This window comes from Anabas testudineus, chromosome 2 (genome assembly GCF_900324465.2).
Source record: "Anabas testudineus chromosome 2, fAnaTes1.2, whole genome shotgun sequence".
NCBI classification, from domain to species: domain Eukaryota; kingdom Metazoa; phylum Chordata; class Actinopteri; order Anabantiformes; family Anabantidae; genus Anabas; species Anabas testudineus.
In genome coordinates this window covers 18152430-18175803 of record NC_046611.1, presented here as the reverse complement: position 1 = coordinate 18175803, position 23374 = coordinate 18152430, and the positions used below count along the sequence as shown (strand labels likewise).

Genomic DNA, 23374 nt, shown 5'->3' with positions numbered 1-23374 from the left:
TTTTTTTCCTTTGTTCCATGAAGTCAGTGAGATGTCAAGCATATCTGAGTCTGAGCTAGTAGAGTAGATGTATTTGTGTACAAATAACACTGTAAATCAATTTTAAAATATTTTGTGATGATGGCATGCTATTTTAGTAAAACCTCTAAATAGCTGAGTATAGTATTGTTCTACTAAAATTTAAAAAAAGGTTGCTGAATAGTTACAGTGCCAAGTAACCGCGGCATCCTGGGTTCATTTGATGATGAATAATTACTATTTTGATGGCAGCTGAGTAAGTAATCACATCATTTTTGTTGGCAAACCTCAGACATACCAAATTATAAGGGCTTATTCAGGAAAGTACCCCAAGTCACCAGAAAGTGTTAAGGCCAGTGCATATCTTTCGTAGTCCTCTGACAGATCTATACTTGCACTACAGGTGGCCACGTGCTTATATTTATGCTATAACTGGGGATGTGGACACTTTCAATACATGCACAATACAAAACAACTCTGAACAGCAGCAACAGCAACCTCTTTGTTGTTTTTCACTAGACACACTGTGACACAACTTCACAGTAACAGGGTTATTAACAAGGAGATGGTTACATTGGTTACTTTTCTGCCACATGTGCAGTCGTTGCATTGGGGAATTGCATCTGGACACAAATTTTGAGCTGCATGCATATGTCTGTAGAAAGTTCATCAAAACCTGCTGGATTATGATGACAATGAAATTTCCACCACTTTTATCATTGCAGGTACACTGATGCAGAAAGTATGAAGTTGCCTTTAGACGGATAACATGACACATCATACAGTGTGATGTTATCCCTCTTAGTGACATGCATTCATTTACATTTATAAAAAAAAACAAAAAACAAATACACATGCTTATAAATGTGTATTTGACTTCACTAAGCGTAGCGTAGTGTGTGGAACTGCAAGATGCGAACTGCATGAAATATAGAGAATACTTTACTATATCAGTGTAGAGCTGATTTATGCAACCATAACAACAGTTTTTTTCTTCATAATTTTATTAAAAAAATAAGTATAAAAATATATATATAAAACAATATGAGTCAGCATTCAAACAGCATGAGTTCAGTGTATGACAGTTTTCCTACAACATACACTTTTCAGTACATATTACACCTATATGATGAAATGAATTCACAGTTTGACAAATAAACTGCACCAACCATTCACATGAACATTGCTTGTCAAACAAAGATAGCAAATAGTATATAGGATGTCCATCATTAAAAACACTTTGTACATTTACAGTATTTAATGGAGTTGGCTGGAAAAGCCACTGAACTCCTTTCCTACCCCACCCAAACCCAAGTCCAGTGCCATTAAACATTGATAGTATACAATACTACTATCGCTCAGGTCAATTACAAAACACACAGTCCACACCATAGTTCACAAAAATCCTAAAATTCAAAGGCATCTTTACTGATTATGACCAAAAACAGTAGAAGTTGGAGAATTATACTGGATCTCCATTGATGAGAAGATTCCACTCAGTTCAAGTCTTAATTTCCATGCACACAGCGTGCTCGCTAGGGCAGCTGTGTGTGCGTGCGTGTTTGTGCGTGTGTGCATGCACACGTGTGTTTGAGAATCCAATGGACAACTAGTTGACTAGCGAGCTAGCTAGCGAACTAGACAGATAGGTAGACAGACGGTCATCGAGCTGGCTAACTAACTAGACAAGTAGCTGTCTGGCTAGTTAACAAGATAAACAGACAGAAGAAATTGGCTTGATTAAAAAGGACAGGCTGTCTAGGCCTCTCTGTCAACGCTCCTCCCTATGTACATCTCTGCCAGCTTTTTGAATTGGGGTCCCCAGTTGCTTAGGTAATCGTAATCCTGGTCCCCCTCGGTGGCAGCAGACTCCAGAGAGCTGAGGGATTCTGCCAGTGACCCACTGCCCTCATAAGCATACGTGGCCAGGGAGTCATAGGGGGGTGCTGTGGGGTCTGAATCGTTCTCCTGCAGCCTCCCGTTAATGAAGTCTCTGACATCCGTGTTATCCTTTATAGGTGATGTCCTCCGAAAGGGAAACAGCATTTCGGGTATGATGTCCCTGCGTAGCTTGTTAGCATCCATCACCTCTGGGTTGCGCAATGTGCCAATATCAAAGGCTTGAGTGTCCTCCTCTCCACCCCCTTCATCGTTGTAGCTGACAACGTTGTCTCTGACATCCTCTTTGGAGATGATCAGAGGCTCCTTCTTCCTCTGCCTCCTCAGGGCAGCAAACAGCACCACGATCACTACGCAAAAACAATAGAGAGCAAAAGCTCAGCATTAGATGTGTGTCTACTAACGTGTGTCAAGCATTAAAGCACAGGAGGGAGACACATTTGCTGCAAGTGATAAATCACCAACATTGCCTTAGGCATTCGCCTCCTATTATTAAAGATTCACTGAAAAACCCCTTTTTCTTTCGTTTTTCTTGAACGGCACATTCGCTGGATGAAATGCACCGTGGTTGGAGGATTCGTTTCCTAATTCTTGCCAGCACACAACCTCCTATCTCACCTCCGTTAGTCTTTTTCAACCGCAAGACGATCCGTCTTTGCAGAGTGAGCATGTTTCCACAGAGTGGCACTGTGTGGCAGCAAGATTTTTATATTACCTCTTAATTCTTCAGGAGCAAGGAGGAAGCAGTTTCACTTATGGGAAAAGAGCAAATCCTGCCTCACCTGTGCTCCTCTCCTTCTCCTTCATTTCCCTTTTTGTCCTACCAGCAGGTAAAGTAGTAGTCTACTTGCCTCCCACCTGGGTGTTAATTACAATGCCTTCAACATGGCTTGGGTAGGGGTGGGGCTAGCTATTTAAAAGGTTCTTTATGAACAGTTGTGACTGACCACTGCCATGTTTTTAGACAGCACAGAGGGCTGCAATGATGAGGACCAGATAGGGAGAGCCGTTCCAGCTCAGCGCCTGCCTGTTGGAGTCAAGCAGAGGTGAATGAGACAGTCTGTCAGGGGGTTTTGAGCGTGAAAAGCATCTGATAATGAGCAGATGTCATGATATTTTGCTCAAGTGGAGAGAATAAAGTTTAACCTTCAGTGTACTCCATATGTGGGGAAGGAAAGATCTGCCCACCACCAAAATTCAGAATTGGAAAATTTAAAGTACATAAGATAAGCTGATGAATACCAATTTGCTTCAAGTAGTTTTCACAGGGAACAGATCAAATAATGAATCAAAATAAGAACTTGTGACAGGAAGGGGTTCAAATTCAACATATGGAAAGGGTTAGAGGCTCATAAGTATGAAGACAGTGCCCATCAATACAACCATTTATGCTCATATTCATTACGGCAATGTTGTTGACTTTTTTTATTGATTTCCCTTCAATGTCCTTCAAGGACTTGACATTTACAATGTCTGGTAAGTCCGAAATGTTCCCATCAAGCACTATGCTTGGCCAGGCAAGTTCAATGACATTTGAAACTCATTACCTCTTGATATGCCTTTGAACATAAACACTAAACATTTCTGCTTTTTGCTTGGTAAAACCACATGCCCTGCTACATACTGTATTGAATTACAAAGGAGGCTGAAGTGGTGTTTTAGCATCTCAGGATGTAACATGCAACATACTTTACCAGGGAAATACAAAGGCTGATTTGTTTTAATGTATTAATAGCCTGATGGATGCAGCTTACAACTGTTATTGTAAGGGAGAACTGCAGAATATAGCTAAGTATGCAAAGCAACAAGTTATAAATTAGATCTGCTTTAATTAGCAACAGTCACCTAATATATGCTAAATCCACCTGTAGCTGTATGCTGAGATTTGTTAGGTGATTTGATCTATATTGGGTGAATCAATTCTAATCAAAATTTCAGTTTCTGTCCTGTCTGTGCTCAAAGTGATAATTAAAGTGGGTTACTGTGCTTAACAGAAGCTTCTGCTATAGTTGCTTAGTTGTGCAACTACAACTAAGCTTCTGCTATAGTTGTAGTTGCACGTGTATGGTTGTAATATGGAGCAGATTTTTTCCTTTAAATATGCACATGGTGATGCCTTTTTCAGGCAGATTTCACTGGTGCAGTTTTTTTTTTTTTTTTTTTGACACTGGTAGACCCAAAAATATATAGACATCATTGCATTTGTAGACAGAAATAAAATGTGATTACAATTTAGCTGAAAGTTGAAAATATGTAAATGTCCCTGAGGATTAATTACAGTCAGTAATCTTTATATAATATTGGTACAGTATTTACTGTCTCATGCAACCAAATAATCAAAAATCAAATCAAAATGAGTTGATTCTGGACTTTGTATATAAAAATCAAAATGAATTAGGAGATCAGTGCCAATATTCAGAGCTGTTTAACATGTTGAGATTCTAAGCTAAGCACAACAGGGACTGCCAGCAGAAATGCACATTTTCAGTAACATTTCATTGATAGCTGACAGCAGGGAGACAAAGTTTTCAATCAATGTCCTATTTTGTAATAGTAAACTTTATAATGGCACAGAGAGTCACTATTTTTTCTTCTTTTTTCTTTTTTTTTCCAATTTTATGGGCACTCAGCAGCATGTACTTGAGCAAGAAGCTCACTCTGGGCCTTGTTATTGACTCTGAATTGGCTGCAGCATGAAGCATATGAAAGAAAGGTCTGTCTGGAGTGCTTATTTTTTGCCTTTTTGTGTTTCATATGGCATCTAGCACAGATATACCAGCATTAAAAAACAGAAAACACTTGCTTTAAAACCACTATATGCTTGTCAGATTGTTTTGGTTGGCTCCTTTTTTTTTTATAATTCTTTTTCTTTTTCTTTTAATTTTTTTCCAACAACACAGCTATAATGCTAAAGGAACAGCTGCTTTTCACTACAGGCATGGTGGCAAAAGAGATTGATGTAGTGCTGACATAGTGCTTACCAATGTTTGTGCATCTTCAAGTCAGAGGATGAATTTCTTTTTTTGAAAAAGTCTCTGTCACAGAGTGCCGTGTTTGACATTACAAGATGCTGCACCAACTTCAGAGTTGATAAAATCAACCATTTGCTAAATCCCATCTCTGAAAGGTGATACTAGAAACATTGTTTGGCAAGTTGATGCTTTAAAACTGTTTTCAACCAACTCAGGGAGGCAGCATTAAGTAGCCACCTAGGTACAGTTGAAATAGTAACAACTGGCATGTCAGCTGGTAAAATGGACAGCCATTTGCTGATATAAATGCGCGCTTCTGTTTAGTTTTATGGGAACATTCAGGCCCGTTGTTTTAATTGTAACTATGCATTTTATAAATGTGAGACAGTTTTCACTGTAGACTTCAACAGCAAGTACAGTCTCAGAAACTCTGTGCCAGCTGGTTTTCAGCTGGGTCCCACCCACTACCCTTCTTTTGTTTCCTGACGGTATATCTTTCGCAGTCAGCGTGCCAATTCAAGCTCTATCCATTCTACATGGCGCCATCATTAGTTCCTAAGCCACTTACCACTCACCACTAATATAACTAAATACACAGGCTATATTTTTCATTTATTTAAAATGGCTGTGTCTGTAAGTGAGGCAATACACAGCCAAGATCATTTGAGAGTCTAAGCAGAAATGGTGCTGTATGCTGTATAGAATTTAATTCTGTGACTCCACTGGAAGAATTTAGATTTTAGTGGGTTCAACCAGGGTTAAATAAATGAGTAAACATCACAGGGAGAGCAAAAGGGGTTCGACTCTACCTGGTCACACATGCACATACTCATGCACGAGAGGACTTACTGAGGAGAATAATGACACACAGCAGTATGGCCACCAGAGCTCCAGTTGTGAGGCCATCTGAGAAGGGCAGGACCTCAGGGTTACATGACTGCATGTTTCCACGGCTGTCGCAAGCACACACGCGTACAATCAGTGTACTGGTGCTGCTTTGAATGGGGTAGTCATTGTCTGAGATCACAACGGGCAGGAAGTACATGTTCATCTCACGCCGGCTGAAACCTCCCCTCCGTGTCACTATATTGGCAGTGTTATCTGAGGAAAGATGCAAATCGCAAAGCTTGATTACATGCTTGAGTTAGATGTTCTCTCAGGAAAGCAATCTTTATTTCATTCTTTGCCTGCTGTGGCAGCTCGTAATAATTTGGCAGTGCCATTTAGATTTATTGGCACCTTAGTTTCTAGACAAACTGAAGCTTAATGAGTAATGATTGTAGTATTCATTGTAAAAGCAAACAAAGGAGGCTATTGGGACTTTTCATATACATTTTCTAATATTTATATATTTTACAATTCTAGACATCATCATGAGTAGAGGCACACAGTGGGGGACAATAAAACATGTCAAAACTCAAGTTTTATTTTACCATTTATAGATTTATTTGGGGATTATAGTAAAATTCCAGTACCTTCCCTGTCCACTATGGTGAAGTTTGGGTTGGTGGGACTTATACTAAAGACAAACTTGTGTCCAACAAGCGGTTCATCTGTGTCAACAGCACTTATGGTCTGAATCAGCTGCAAAGAAGAGAACAAATAGAGGACAGTGTATAAGAAAACGCATGAAAACGTGTAATTATTTCCTGAAAACATCCAATCCAAAAGACGTAATGGGAAGCAAAGTGGTTTTCTGCACTATTTTGATTACGCCAAATGATTTGTGTGCATTATAATGTATTGCCTTACAAAGCAAGTCTACACCCTGGGACAGCAGTGTTGGAAAAATATTCAATGCAAATAAACTGAGGCCAATCAGATACATACTAAATTAATTGGCAATTAGAGATGCATGTTTTTATAATTTAGTAATTTGCTGCATCTCCAAAAGTATGCATGCATATCTGCCCGTACATATAGTGTAAAAGTCAGATCCCTCAGTATGAACCATGGACATTGTGAATAAAAACAGTTCCATAAATGCCAGGGAGTAAAAAAAAGTAGATGATTCTTCTATTGTACTGTACTGCATGCTGCTCTCTCGGTGTACACCACACATTGACAAATATATGGTGAGTGATGACTTATCTTGCACTGTTGACCACAGTTCCGATACCTTTTTACCAATTTCTTTCCCATAAGTCTAATTGAACGTTACTTTGAAACATTAACCAGCTGAGGAGTCTTGTGACTAAAGCTCCTGCCATCTGTGCCTTGACAATGAAACCTCTTTCAATGTCACTTAGCTCTTTTCCTCTTGCAATCTTGTAATTGCAAGATGATATCCAAATTAACGAGGACTGCTCAGAGTTTTTATACATGCTACACAGTATGATTGGATGTTAATTACTCAGTTGTACCATGCAGTGCACCTGTGTGGAAGTATCTATATTCACCATGTTTCTACCCTTATTTATCCAGTTTTTTCCTTTATTATGTCACTAATCTGTATATAGTGATTGATATTTTGATCCTTTATATCTCTTTGGCTTGTACTCAGCCATTAACTTTGATTTGCATGATTTGCATTGATCATGCAGTATCACTTCACAAAGATCATTACAGTATGAACACAGAGTTTTAAACACCTGTCCTGCCTTGACATTCTCGCAGACAAAAGTGTCGTAGGACATTGCAAACTCAGGGGCGTTGTCGTTGACGTCCAACACCTTGATGAACACAGGCACGCGAGTTGTCTGGCGTGGATTGTCTGAAATAAATAAAGAAAAAAAAAGAAAAATTTGAATCAACTTTACTTTTTCCAGGTCATAGATGACTAGTTTCAACATAAAATACAAAATCTTAATAAAAATTGAAATGTCAGTTACTTACTTATTTCAGTAGCCACCACTGAGATGTTGTGCCATTTAGACATTTCTCTGTCCAGTGCTTTGAGTGTTGTGATGGTGCCGTTCACAGAATCAATGTTGAATAGCCTCTCTAGGTCTGTGTGCCTATCAATGGAGTATCTGAAAGAAGAACACAATTATTTTATTACTATAACTGCATAAGATCTGTAAACATACAGTAGAGCACATTATGTGCTGTCACTCCATGGAACAGTTATACATTAGTTCATAACCAGGGGCAGTCCTGGACAGTGTTCATGCAATAAAGTGCATTTACTGTAGGATCTTTTCTGTTCTAACAAATTCATGCTCAAAAGATGCACACGATAAAGTACTTCCTAACTTTATAAAAATGTTTTACACAGTACGTTGCCTGTTGTTTTCAAAAAAAGAAAATGCATTCTATTCTCTTCATTGTCAAAAGATGATGCATCGTTTCATAGCGCCTGCTCATTTGTCATAGTCAACTTTCATATTGCTCTGAAATTTGAATATGCAACACAATATGCCATGTGGCATGGGCTGAGAGTGGCGTTTCTCTGTGTCAAAGACGGGCAGGCGCCATATGTGTGGAAAGGCGGCACTGACCTGTGTGAATCGATACAGCAAATTAGGCTCTTTCACTTTGACTTTGAGCAGTGCCACAGAGGGCTTACATAATTCTGGGAAATAAACAGTGTCTGTATTCGCTTCACAGGGCCGCCGCCATCTTTCCACTGGGAAATCACCAGGAGGGAACCATGAATAATATCCTTTTCTTCCCCCTCCGCACTGACACATGGGTTGGCTGATGGATTAGATTTAGCCAAGTGGGCACATTTTTGTTCTCACTCTAGAAAACTGATAAGAGGTGACTTTGTATTTCCACTATGTGTTGCTTGTTTTCTTATTGATTTCATCCTAGTATAATTAAAGCTGCAACAATGAGTTTTGAAGCATTCAATTTACCAAAAAGTGTTACACCCACTTGGTAGAGGAAATCTTTACTTAACAGGTCATTGATTAATTTCAAATTTGACCAAGTGCTTAATTCCCAAGGAGAATACATTTCATGTGGAGAGGTAGAGGATGGATTTGACATTTGGCTCTAACAATCTGGCACTTTAAACACTTCTCTCGGAGCTTACTTGACTGGCTTGTTGTCAGCATCAGGGTCCCTGGCTGACACCACACCAACAAAGCTGCCAGCAGCTGTGTCCTCATGCACCTCGATGATGTAAGGGTTCCTGGTGAAAACAGGGGGCTCATCCACATCCTCCACTGTTACCCTGACTGTGGCGTAGTCTTTGAATTGCAAACCATGGATGAACCTTGCATCTAAGTAGGTGTTTTTAACCTCCACTCTGAACTCGTAGTCCCTTTTACTTTCATAATCCAGTGCCTGGAGATGAAAGAGCATCAGAAGTCAAGCTGTAGACTTTTCCATAAAAAAACTGTCAGCCTCCAGGATTTTGATAGGCAATTCATTGCATTTCATTTGTCTGCCTTTATCTAATTCACACTTGAAATTCTAAGTTACAAATCCAAGTGAGGAGTACTGATCTGCGAGATCTTAGGGGAAAACTAAAGAGTTTCTAGCAAAGGAGTGTATTATTTTATTAATTTCACAGGCTTAGGGTATCTGATTTTACACAGCAGTTCAAAAATAAATTGTGTCGTCTTTCTTACATGAATGCACATTATCAAGGGGCTGTTTCTAATCTCAAACTGTACCATTCTGTCTTCCCATTGAAGCGAAACATACATATTAGGACGAGATAAAAAGACAGCTCAAATTCAATTTAGATTAAAACATAGGGTAAAACTTGAAGAGTCAAGAGAAACTCTGCACCAACTCTGCAAAGTTATAGCATTATGCTTCCTTTAAATAAGTATTAAAAGGAGTTTTGTAAAATCTGGCCATTTACTTTTAAGTTTTTACACTGAGCAATTATATAAAAACACATGCAAGCACTACAAGCAACACATGCAATTGTTACCTTCTTAATTACAATGACTCCCTCTTGTGTGGTTTGGTCGGTGATAATGTTGAATGTGTCGTGGCCACCGACAATGCTGTATTCCATCTCAGCATTACGCCCAACATCTGGATCATCAGCCTTAATATGACCAATGGCACCTCCAATCTCTGTAGACTCCACAGCAGTCACACGAAAGGAATCTATACATGACAGTAAATTAAACATTAGTGTTGTTGTGACATGAGTACGTCTGAGATACGTCTTTAACTCAAAGGTCTGTGACGCGAGGTCACTTAGCCTACAAATCTACCCTACAAATTAATGCAACGTATGAAGAAGTCTTTTTACGATTAGCAAATCGTGGTGGGCTGTCGTTCACATCGGATAGGGTGATGCTGACTGTAGTGGTTCCTGAAAGGCCGCCCATCTGTCCGGCCATGTCTTTAGCCTGGATCACAACCTGGTAGTTTTCCTTCACTTCTCTATCCATACCAGGCAGAGCTGTCTTGATTGTGCCTGAGGAGATTTAAAAGAAGGACAAAAAAAGAAAACTGCACTTAAATATGTCTACGTCTCTATGCTTCTATGCCTGTACCACAACATAGACATTTCCCAGTGACCAGAAACTTTGGTGTGGGAACTATTGGCGCATAACATGCAGCGATGAATGTTGACAATTGGTCACAGCATAACATGTTACACCTGGCATTTGTAAAAACCTGCTGCACTGCTGTTGTGTGTAATGGCATAAACACAGATTGACTGCTGTGCTTTTGATACATTAGTTGGCTAACTTGTTTAGTCTTCCCAGGGTTTTACCCCTATTGTGGATTGACCTATTGTTCCTTAGGGAAGGTTTCAAACACCTGGGAAAGAAAAGTACCAGGAACATACTTCTAATGTGGTTTGTCAGTTATGTTTAGAGATGAAATGTAATTGCTGCTCGCATTATTCAACTCCCTTGTAGGTTTTTTCTAGTGTCAGAAGTAATACATTTATATACTGTACTGCATTATGTGTTAAAGCAGGTGGTCCTCATTGATCGTGGCCATACAACATGCAGTGTATCTTGAATGCTGCATTTTAGGATTAAACAAGAAGTTAAGTTAACATTAGGGAACAGCTGTGTTTTTGGTCAAATGTAATTGATATAAACACAGCCAGTCTATTACTTTAAGTCACGTTTGCCTTTACTACCTAACCAAAAACTATAATTTTACCTAAACCTGTTCAAGAGCTGTGGGTGCCTTGACATGCACATTTTTTGTTGGTGGGATGCACCTTTGAGAGCATTAGGCTTGACTTTTTTTTTTCTTTTGACCAATTCCAGCTAATAGTGACAATGAAATGTGGAGTCTTTAGTGAATCCTTATAGATAAAACTGACATTGATCATCTAATTTAGTGTCTTCTTACACAAATCTACAAATAACAAAGAGTACTAATCTTCTTGAAAAGGTGCAACTCTTATCTGTTTAGGCTGAAATTCATCATTTGATCAACGTGTCCTTCTAAGGTAATTTTAACAGCTCAAGTTTTCTAAGATTAATAGAAATCTGAAGCAGATCATTACTCAGCTAGTTTTTTTTTAGAAACATTGAGTAATAGGTATCTGTTTATAGACTGCACGCTTACGTAATGCAAGAAACTGCTTACAAGAGCTTCTGCAGGGTTTGACTTACCATTTTCAGAGTCCACAGAGAAATAAGGTTGTCCCTGCAGAATGCTATACACAAGCTTGGCGCTGTTCCCATATGTTTGATCATCAGCATCAGTGGCAGTTACAGTGACAACAGACGTACCTGCAAAAACATGCAAAGTCAATTTTATAGCCAAATCAGCTATACTACATGCATTGAGACACAAATCACACCACTGTTGCAGCATTTTTTTATGCTCCTCTCCTACATAATTTGTCGTTACTTTACCAGCACTTTTCATTGATGTACTGAGTCATACTGACAGCTTTAATAAGAGCAGTTGTCTGATTTAGCTTGTATTTTACTAGTAAACCGTGTCTAATCTGCAATTTTCATGTCAAACAACATGGCACATGTGTGAGTCAAATTGGTCGGCTACAAAGAGGCAGTGATGTCTCAGTAAAATCAATCAAGGACATACCATTAGAAGTGATTTCTTGTCTTTTGAAAGAAACAATAAGGTTGCTACTTCCAAAACTGTGAAACCAAAGTGAATAAACCCCATTGTTCTAGTTGTTGGATCTTTTTTAAATATCTGAGACTGAGAGGTTCCGCTTCATCAATAATTTAAGTGAAGATTTAGAATTTCTTGGTGTGCCCATCAAGTCTGAAATTACCTGAACCATTGCTTTTAATATGAATTTTTATTTGAAATAATAATAGAAAGTAAGGATCACTGCTACGTTCGTATCGTACATTTATGTTTGATATTTTTTCTCATAAACATATTCTGATTTACAGCTGAGATTTAATCCATCAACTTGATATTGTAAAACAATTAGGATGAAATTCATGATATTATCAAGACTAAAATAAAACAATCACAGGGACCCTAACAAACATCAATTGCACATTATGCAGTGCAAATAAACAGTGATGCCAAACACGGTGCTATTCTCTTGGTCATCACAGTACTGAATAAGTCCAATTGATGTTAGACATACATGTTTAAGGTTATGAAGTGCTTGGTTCCTCTCAGAGAGCCTATCATTGAAGTCACTGCCATATTAAGTCCTACATAATCCACCAAGCGTTTCAATAACATGCACATTGCAAATACTGTCCTTGGCATTCAGGAGACCTCTGCTGTGTCCTGTTTGGGTCTGACACTCTCCGTGCATACTAATGAACCCTTGAACATCTGTCCCACTTAGTCCCAGCACTGATAGCATAAAAGGGAGTTGCTGATTTTTCATGGCTGGCTTGCTTGATTAACCACTGTGTTCAATCTGAACATATAAGGCAGTTTATTAGTCTTGAGATAAGTAGTGGTGACCCTGACCCACCTTTGCGAGTATCCATGCAGTTGGGAAGCTAAGAACAGTGCATTATGAATTCCAAATAGGGCATTGTTATTTGTCATATAGGCAATTGGGTTTTGATTTACCCCTGATTGCTTCCATGTATTAATTTGTGGTTTCATAATTGAGAATTGACTCGCATTATTTTATAAGCTTTGTTTATATTTATTGCAGTTGGTTGATTTATATTGCTTGAAATGAATGAAGTAGAGGTCAATGAAGCAAATCCTTAATTCAAAGGACTTTGACAATCTAAACTTTCAATATTTCTGCCTATTAAACATGGCAAATGACATTAATTGTTGTGAATGTCTAATGAGTTAAATCTAACAAATAACAATCACGAAAAACAGCGATTAACAGCATCGCATTCGACCCAGTTGATTGATGGATATTGTTCAATGAAATTCAACTCGTACAAAATGCTAATAACAATTTAATTGAACAACTAATTAAATAAAAAAAAAAAACAAAGATTATTCCCCTAACCCTTATTTTTTTTAGTCCTTTGGTCTCTAGAAAAAAATAACAACTAATACAAAAAACTGTTACTTTATATAGTATTTTTGCCCAACAAATATTCCAGTTATTAGTAAGCAGTGACCAAATTCAAATCTTCACATTTTTCAATTTGCCAAAATAGCCCAGTAAACAACAACTTACCAACTTCAGACATTTCAGGGACACTGGCAAAGTAGATTTCCCTCGCAAACTTTGGTTCATTGTCATTGATGTCGTGAATTTTTATATTGAATTCAGTGTCCGGCTCCAGCTCTGCATTCGTGCTTCTATCCAGAACTTTGGCGTGGAGTGTGTACATAGCTTTCTCTTCCCTGTCCAGCCTCTTGGTGGCATGAATATCCCCAGATTTCTCATCAATCAAGAACAATGTGCCTGCACCGTCTCCAGTCAAGACATACTTCACAGTCCCATCACCTTTGTCCATGTTGGAGTGCAACTGAAAATAAGAGAGACCCATTAGAGTCAAACTTGTAAAAATAAAGTGACATTGTATGGGCTTATAATTAGAGGCGCTGCACACTCTTCTGTCATTCACTTCAGGCATGCACGAAAACATAACTACAGCTTTCTGTCAGACACATTAATTTTGTGCAACCAATGGCTTAAAGTGTTTAAAGGTATTCTGTGGAATGAAAGCCAATAAACAAAATCATCCACAATATTTACTACAAATCATTACCTAATCATTGCTTTGAACACCATTTCAAAATAACAAATTCTTGCCTTTGTTCCTGAGGTAACATCAACAACAAGTCTCTTTGAAATTGTTTTGACAGAAGTTGAACAGTATTCATACATACAGTAGAAGACAATAAATACATAATGCTTGTTAATGGTTTCTCCGATACAGCAATGCTCCCATGTGTCTTTTAACTTTTACACATTACTGAGAGATCTTTCTCCATATCTCCCAATTTTGTTGCTAAATGTTTTGGTTTCCAAATCCCCATTTTTCTCCCTAGTACAGGCTTCCATTTACATTAAAGTTAACATTTTTTCTTCTTAACTCCCTACCGTCTACACACATCTCTGCAGTTTAGGCCATTTTCTCTTTTTTATTATTATTTTTTTTCTCCTAATGACTTGGTTCTCTGAGGATTTAGAGTGTTGTATACTTTAAGGGAAAGCCCTGAGTAAAATTTATAATTTTGAGAATCACAAGCAAAAGTAAGTAAACGCTACTTGCTAGTGTCTTGGGAATTGATCCATTAATTATACAGTTTGGCTCAATGTGACTTCAGCTACCTTTACATCAAAGACTGGGAGTATAAAAACTTTTTGGCACTTCAGTGATCACTGAGATAATGTGTAAACCCAAGATAAATCTGAGGCCTTGGCACCCAGTGTCAAGTGTGACAAACTCCATTACTCCAGATCAAATTAGTCTAAGATTTTTCTTCCTAATTGTGCCTTTGAAAAATGGTGAAACCCTGACCTACAGCAACAATTGCTAAAATTAGTCACCTCTGACCTATCCATCACCTTGAAGCAGCTCCAAGTGTCATGGAGGAGTAATGGTGGCACATTGTGACAGACACTTGATTCAAGCTCATTACTGTACTGGATCTGTCAGCAGATATATTTAGAGCACTGTCTCATGGGTTCACATTTTAAATGACAAGTAGTTAGGGACACAGAATGTACGTCAGTAACTTATTAATATTAATGTCTGCATGCTGTGAAGAAACTAATTATTTTTTTCCCTGCACTTGGAAGGGTGATGTCAACAGTACAACTTTGGATGGAAATCAGAAATGTACTGCCAGAGTACTCGCTATGCTCAGGCAGAATTAAAAAATGGGGACACGTGAAAACAAGATGCCGTCAAGTTCAAATCAACAATATGCACAGTACTTGGCATTGTGTTTGAAATATTTTCATGCAGATGAATCCATTATCCAAAGTCTTTTAAAAAGGAATATCAGTCAGCTCGAATAGTCACATATTTGTGTTCTGGGACACTCTGTTCATTGTTTGGAAATAGGAGTTCTCTCCTGAGCTGCACACCAGTGAACCAAAGCTTCATGACGGTGGTGAAAGCTGCTCCTGCCATTGATTATGAATGACAGACTAATTTTGGGACAGAGTGTTTGCATTGAAACTGTCTTCATATATTTTGTATGCACAATTACACTCATGAAAAAAGTGTATAGTGCAGCCACCTTTCCTCTACTTTCAAATCAAATCCTTTCTCTAGTGTTTTATCGTCTGTAGGAAACATTAGCACACGTTCGCTAAGCAAAGCTTCTCTTTCCGACACAGAAATATATTTCATTACTGATATCCAGACCTGTGACTATTCAAACCCACTTCTGTGCTTACAGTGTAATAATTAGGCCAGTACAATTTCAGACCATGTCAAGCCACACAAATTACTTTTTTTTCCAAATCTTTTGATATTATTCTCCAGGAGTTTTCATTTGATTATTACCATATTTCACAGTCTTGGTTGTTAATCCTGCAAAAAAAGGTACCTGAGAAGCGAAAACAACACACAATGAGTCTTCAAAGGAGGCTGTACCCTATGCACCCAAGCTGTCTACAGGATAATAGGAGTTTTACAATCTTTGTAGAACCTAGTGGTATGCATTTTTTATTTCCTTTCTTTTTTCTGGGAGCATATAAGCCCTTAGCGCATGGACCTATTATTGGATGCGTGCTGGCTATATGAATTGGTTTTCTAACCATATAGGGTAAACATGTCTTATCCCTTTGTCCATGAATTTCTTACTCAGTGGTAGTGCAACTGAGGAGGTGCTGTGCACAAGTAACTAACACTAAATGTATTCAGTGTAGATTTAAATTGTAGAAACCAAGTAGAGCATAAACTAGAGGCCGCTTTTCAAATATTGAAGTCTAAACTCTACATCTAACATGCAGAGTGAACATTGTGCGTCTAGAACAGCTACAAGAAATTTCATTGATACATAAAGTGTGGCGCAAAGTGTTTTTGCACAACCTTAACAAAATCAAATGTTAGCTCCACCACATTATATTTGCAGAGATTCGGTGGCTCTCCTTTCAAGGCCTTGCAACACAAACACAGCCTTTTCAAGGCCTTACAACAGAAGCACAGAAGAGAGCCTTGATGAGTTAAATCGCCTTGCACAAACACTGAGGAATTGTCAGTAAAGCAGCAAAATCATTGGCAATTCTTGTCAGGTCTCTGGTAAGCATTGCTCTGTGCTGCATAGAGGAGATAGCAAAATAGAGTGTAGCACGGATACAGAATAATTGCTCTTCCTCCCTCTCTTTCTCTTAAGACATAGGCTTTTTTTTTTTTTACTGTTGGAGTACAGTACTCAAACGTGTTAGGCAGGTTAATTTTACAGTTTACAGTATCTGCAGTGTGCTTGTATTTTTCCATACTTCATACAAGGTCTAGAAAATCAATGCAGAAAATTAGGAAACAAGGCCGTGCAAAATCGCAAGGATACGTATTGACAAAGTATTAACACAACAAAGTGAGCTACCTTGAATATTCAAATTTAGGGCAGCACATTTTGTTTACAAGGCACGAGACAATACAGTGTAGCAGGAATTTAATAGGATTTTGTTCACTTCAAACACATTACTGAAATGCTTCAGAATCCATAGTTTGTTCTTGTATTGCTGAGCATTGCAAGTGTTCACACTTCACAGCCCCGCTTAAGAAGTAGGGCACCACAGCTGCACACAGTAAGCGCTCACACACATTAATGGCCCCGTGAAAGTCAGTTAAAATGAGATTTGAGGGTGTTATGCTCGATACACGCACAGCCACTGCATAGTATATTTACCATCATAAAATATAGTACGCTTTTTTTTCTGTGTTGACAATTGCCATTGAACCATAGTAAGCCCTGTAAAGCCGTACTTTTACTAATGCAGTTATTTTCTTATCATTCTGAGGTGTCACTCAGCACTGCTCGGTATGTAAGCCTCAAAGCAGCGTGTCTTCAGAATACCCCGGTAAGCAATGCGAGCCACTTTTATTATATAGTGCAGCAACAGTAGTGCACTTCCTTTTCAGTTAAGAAACGAGTTATACAAGAATGTGACTGTTCTTTACATCTGATTTGATTGCCGTAATCACGAAATCAACCTCAAGTGACAGTTAGTGAGTGTGTGGGTTGATTGGAGAGGTTTGATTGAATGTGAAATAAACAAGGTCTCCCACAGTGCTGTGCAAAGGCCATTAAATGATCTTTATGAGGACAACCATCAAGCCTTTGATAGCTTTATGCTGGGCAGGAAAGTGCTTTTTGCATTTGGTCTCGGTTCTGCTTCTTACGTTTCTCTCTCGCTCTTTCATTGCCTGTGTGTCTTTCAATCTGTGTGTATGACTTTGTTATTCTGTTTCTCTGTCCCAATGTTCTATCTATCTTGTTGTCTATCATTCGGTAGCTTTTTTCCTTTTCTTCTTTCTATCGGTCCATTGACCCCTCACTGTGTCTTACTTTATGTCATTATATCTATTACGGTTGCAGCTGACAGTGACTTTTATTTCAGATAACCTTCAACCAATTATCACGCAATTAATCCAGTAATTATCTTGTCTACAAGAAAAAAGCAGGGCAATGTAATATTAATGATGCTGGAATCAGTAAGGTTTGGCCTTTCGTATGAAAAATAACATTGTTTACTAATTATGAAAGCAGCAGATACTTTTCATACTTTCCTTTTTTGTTGGTTGGCTGTGCTTTAACAGGACTTAACGAAATAACTCATATAATTTTACATTCATGTTGTCCTTGTTTGTTGGAATAGCCAGAACTCACAATGGGCTAAGTCAGGTAGAGTGGGGGATTCAGAGGGTTGAGCACCAATGAGGAGTGCAGAAGTCCTAATCCTTCGTTGTGGTGGCGGAACTTGTACTTTGAGCTACCTCTCTTAAGATTTTGGAAACAATTATCCAGTGTCATCATCCTGGGAAGTCGCTCTCTTGGATTGCCTTTGCTGCACAAATGACCAGGTTGAACCCAGGCAAACTACTGCCGGACCATTATCTGAGCTGGTGCTTAGTGGCAAAGATGAGCTTCCAGCTTCTTAAAGCTTTCCGCTGCTGATAAACCATAATGGGTAGAGCAGGAGCACTCGTTTGTTCTCATCAGAGAAATTCAGTCATGTGGATCCACCACTTTCACTTCTACCTTTATTTTCTGTCTCAATGATGACCTACAAACTTGAACATTTAAAGCAAAACCTCAGAGTAAATAAGGTTTCTGATAAAAAATAAAAAAAGGTTTATCTCTTTTTTGTTATAGAAAATGGACTTTGTCTTCACCACTTTCTACCGTAATGTTAATCTTTGTCATAAATTGTTCTCTTTCTAGCCATTCTACAACTTGCTTTATTATCTACCATGAATCTTTATATAACGTTATTGAAGCTGAACCTAAAGAATACCTGCCATCTCTGCTTTAGTTTGATTAATTGACTATTTTGCTCTTCCTGTCAAGTCTTCATGTTTTCTACTTCAAGCCATTTTATGTGCTTCTATTCATCTAGTTATCTGTCCTTCAACTTGTTCTATGTGTTTGCTCTTTCCTTTACCACTTTCTCTCTATCTAAAGCTGTTTTCACATATGCACTTCGAAAAATGTCTGGAGAATCAAATCCAAATATTGTCCTGAGTTGCTTGTTCACACATGCAGAACTCAACAGGAGTTTGTACTGTATGTGTCAGACTTCGTTCTCACTCGGGGAAATAGTCTGTTTGATTTTGGAGAGAGGTGGTCCCTGGGTAGAGCGTGCAGGAGGCATGACGTGACACAGTTAGTAAAACCATGGAAAGCACATCAAAGTCCACTTTCATGATTAGAAACGATGTGGTATGTATATAGCCTTTGGTTGCCTGAAGGAGAGAAGTGTGATACAACACCAGAAAGCATGGTAAATATTTCTTATATGTTCTGCTGTTTTGATGACTGCATTGACTGAAAGGGAACAATTACCTGCTATATTTGCCCATGGGCTCACACAGATATTGCACAGACTTTGTACTGGGGGGCTATCAGGATAAAGTCTGTTTAATGCCTAGGACAACTTACTTGGACATTTCTTACATTCAGATCACCCGGGTAATGCCTAAAGAAGGTCAGGGTTCCAGAGCATGTGGGAAAGGAGCTTTAGACTCCAAAGTTAAACTGATTGAATTAGTGATACGGATCGCTACAGCTTGTTCTCTAAAGCAGAACGGGAGTATGTGCCCGTCCTATTTTTCCCTCCTCTGTAATTTATTAGAGCCTCATGTTTTTCTGACAGTTTAATAGTGAATGATATTGGACACAGGAAAAGAGGAGCACTGGTGGATGGGATTGCTGTCATGCCACAGAAGTTAGGTGCCAGAAAGCATCAAAGAGTCAAGAAGAAAGCCACATCACACCAGTCAGTGACATATCAACCGATGGCCCCATTTACTGTATAGTTAGCATTGGCTTTGCTGCTTCATCACATAACACAAGGTGAATTTCATTGGCCTTCTTGATTGACGCGTTTTCTTCTTCTTCTCTTCTTCTCTTCTTCTCCTATTCCATTTATTTTTGCTTTTCCTTTCTCTTCATCATATCAGAATGATGGTTTCTGCAAAAGAAGTTGTCATATACCCCCCTACTCAACCTTGCACAAGACACTTGTTTACTCCAGAGAATGAGGTGTGTGATGAAAGCCAGCTTCCTCTGAGAAAATTGGCTGTCGACAGTCACCTCATTTCCCTCCCTCGAGTTGATAACTGCAGCTTTCCCCATCACACCTGTCTTTCTAGTGCTAGCACGGGTGTGCTGACAAGAACCTCTCTGATCTGGGTGGGTGGGGAGGAGGAGCATTGTCCCAAAAGTCGCAATTTTTTTGTGATTCTTGGGAGAAAAGTGTCTTGCAAGAGCTGTAGGTTTTTAATTTAGTCTCCGAGCCACTGTTCTGAGTGAGACTGTTTTCTGGCCCTACGCAACACCTTAAATATTTCTCAGAAAGTATGAACAGTGCCAGTGTGATTTAAATTTGCAGAGCACTAGGTGCCACTGTCTTCTTTTTTTCCAGTTTCTTTTTGTATGTCATGATTTATACTCTCTATAAAGTCTTGTCAAGGGATCACTTTGGAATGGAGAAAAGTCTATTTCTTTTATGGCTCTGGTGTTGAAGAAGTCTTGCCAATAGGAAGTTTCAGCTCAACTGACTTATGCCTAATGCACCTCTGGTATTATTGACTAGTTTGAGCAGTTATGATGCTTTTCTTATGAGAATGACTTTACATTACCCTGATGGAATCTGACCAACAATAAATATACACAATATAAATGTATCTGTAAGTTTTCACTGAATAATATTATTAAATAAATCTACTGCTATTCAAAAAGAGGAAGACTCAAGGCTAAGCGAGCAGTTTGTGTGCACTTGCTGTGTATCCGATAGCTCCACTAAACTGCCTCTGTAACAGCCAGAATTCTGGCAGCCCCATTTGTCTTCAGCCAATTACATCAAACACTACTTCAACAAGCTAAACCTTCTATAATTAATCTGCAGACAGTGTATTTGGACACATTACCTTGCCGACATATTGATGGTCATTTCCTGCGTATTCCTCGAGCAGAAAGAATTGATTCCACATCCATCCACGTTTGGACCGCTGAAGAATCCTCCCATCACTCTCTGTCATTCCAAACAGATTCCCAATATTCCCAGGTGTGAAAGGCAGGGCGATGCTGGGCCACGGGATAGAGAGCATCAAGAGGAGCAGAACCTGATTGGTTATCATGGTATCCAATCAGCTGGTAAATGTCCTGAGTAATGTCTGAATTATGGTAATAAGCTTCTGATAGGATGAACACTGGAAGGCAGTGTCATCAGAACAGGCATTGTATTCCTCTCTTTGATGTCCTTTAGATCCCTGTGAAAAAAGGAAACTTTAGTCAGGAAGCACTTTCACGATACTTTTTTTTTTTTTTATCACTTTGACAATAGGCTTTACATCCCAGCAGAGTAGCAGAACCACTTAAATAGCATGCAGGCTGCAGGAGGGCAGCACTTATACACACACGAACTGACTGCTAAGTGATATGATGTTTTAGGTTTGTGCTGTAATAGAACAGCAGCATTTTGTTTAAATGTATTTTTCTTTATTTAGTCTTTTTTATTATTATTTTAAAGGGTCAATATTGAACACAAATGTTGCCATAAAGCAAGTTTTCCTCTGTGATCCCTTGGCAGGTCAAACCAACAAACTAAAGCAAGACTGGATACATGATATTTGTGAAGTATTAAACAGACAAAATAGTTGCACACACATTATAACCAAAACGAAATGCTCAGGGCTTATTATGCAATTTTGAAATTCCTCAGCCTAAATCCAATGACTGAATTTAACATCAGTCGTAGATTGTAGATTATCATCATTATCATCATCATAAGATTAAAAACAAATACAAATTGATGAATAACATGCTAAACTCTGTAACCTATTTGGGAATACTGTTTGCAAAATTTCAATAATAAACTCTTAGAGATATGAGGGCAGGCAAAACTAATGCAGCAAGAGTAACTGGAAACTTGTAACTCAAAAATAGCAGAGTGATATTTATAAAAAAAATAAGACAGATTGCACAAGAAATTCAAGCCAGTGCAATATAAATGTGTCACCAAAAAAAAAAAAAAAAACTGTATCATGATGCATTAACAATTTACTAAATGTCAAGTTAAGTAACAGCAACTCTGTTTTTTACTAACTCTTGTGTGCGTTTGAATTTAATATTGTTGGGCTTTTCTTTTATTATAATATAATACTTATATGAGTATTGATTCACTGTCTTACTTGCCACAACTTCACTGTATTGCCTATATGGGAATGTGCTGTTTTTATTTTAATTTTTTTAGAAGCAGATACTTTTCTATGTATAACCTGCATGCAAATGACATGACATTAAGTGAATCCGCTGGAGTTCACAATCAAAAGCACTTACATCTCCTTTCCCAGTATTTGGGGAGTAAAGCAGTGAGCCGCACTTCTCTAATTATAAGTTGCATTACTGATGATATGCAAACAGTGCTTCAAAGCCGGTGAGCATGTTTGAATAGCTTAATACAGGCAACTCTGGGAGCAGAATGCTTTCTGACACGAGCAAAAGGCACCACAGTAAAATGCTCGACTGAAACTCAGTTTTTATTTTTATGTTCAGCTTCATGCTCATTGAGTGAAACTGCAAAGCTCCAGTACAGAGAAACCTCCACTACTAAGTTGTCTTGCTAAAGGGAAGTGTCTTTTCTGTTCATCCTCCCTACACATTCTCACCCAAATTTGAACTTGAGTTAATCTTTGCATCCATTAGTGATAGTCAATTCCATAGATTTTTATTCCTCAAGGTATCATGTTCTCAGAAGGGAGGAAATCTTAAATTTTCAAAAGCACGAAAATTACTCCCAGCTATCTGTCAGGTTTTGTGACTGTGATAAGGTATTTTGTGTTATTGGGACTCTTCTCCTATTACTTCGCTAAGGCAAGACTGGCCGTGATAGGTAATTTGGGTATTCATGCATATTTTATGGTCTTTTAGAAGTTAATCCTAATAAATCTTTCCTCTCTTTCTAAAAGAGACCATTTAGTAGGGTCTCCGTGAAAAGGCTGGAGCACCAGAGTCATCCTGACAAGCATTCACTCAGTACCTCAGGGAGTGCTGTGTTAAGGCACATGCTAGTTTATCAGTTACCCTGCTTTTGTTCAGAGCTCTTAAATAAGGACTCCAATGTCAGTGGAGGTATTCAAATGAACAAAAGGCCTGTTACTGTCTATGAACAAATTAGTATTATGGTTCCATTGATAAAAGTCAAGTGCGGAATATAAATGAATGTAATCCCTTGAATAGAAAATCAAATAACTGAGCTAATGAGATTTCAACATAAAACATTGCTCATTCTGCTCATTCTTAGTCACTCGGTTTAACTCAATTGAATCTGTTTAATCAGCAATAATTTCTAAATAACGCCTCGCCCTCTTCAGAAAACCGTTTTGACGGAGTTGATCAAATGAATATCCCCAATGGGAATTGAAAAAGAAGCAAAGCACTCAGAACTGTGAAATATCTCTTTGGATCAGCTACAGTGACCCAAACCTTTCAAGAATCTATAAACAGATTGATCCAGAGATGTTGTTTCTCATCTCTCAGATGAGAAAGTTGCAAAT

General features: G+C 38.4%; 1 protein-coding gene across 1 annotated transcript; it reads right to left on the bottom strand.

Annotated features, from left to right (window-relative positions):
* Nucleotides 1–1078: 1078 nt before the first annotated feature.
* Nucleotides 1079–20956, bottom strand: cdh10a (cadherin 10, type 2a (T2-cadherin)). The gene is made up of 11 exons (XM_026362939.1): nucleotides 20747–20956; nucleotides 13366–13660; nucleotides 11384–11503; nucleotides 10051–10218; nucleotides 9721–9902; nucleotides 8869–9122; nucleotides 7725–7861; nucleotides 7481–7602; nucleotides 6365–6473; nucleotides 5739–5990; nucleotides 1079–2267 (listed from the first exon to the last, which is right to left on the bottom strand). Exons 1-11 carry the CDS (start codon nucleotides 20954–20956, stop codon nucleotides 1777–1779), a joined length of 2340 nt encoding a protein of 779 aa, XP_026218724.1. The 3' UTR covers nucleotides 1079–1776.
* Between the last annotated feature and the right edge of the window lie 2418 nt (nucleotides 20957–23374).

Excerpts from the sequence above, each read along its gene's own strand:
- cdh10a (XM_026362939.1), bottom strand. The coding sequence starts at position 20,956 with ATGATAACCAATCAGGTTCTGCTCCTCTTGATGCTCTCTATCCCGTGG. Across the intron at positions 13,661-20,746 it reads ACCATCAATATGTCGGCAAG|TTGCACTCCAACATGGACAA; the intron begins GTAATGTGTCCA and ends TCTTATTTTCAG. Across the intron at positions 5,991-6,364 it reads CACCATAGTGGACAGGGAAG|ATAACACTGCCAATATAGTG; the intron begins GTACTGGAATTT and ends ATCTTTCCTCAG.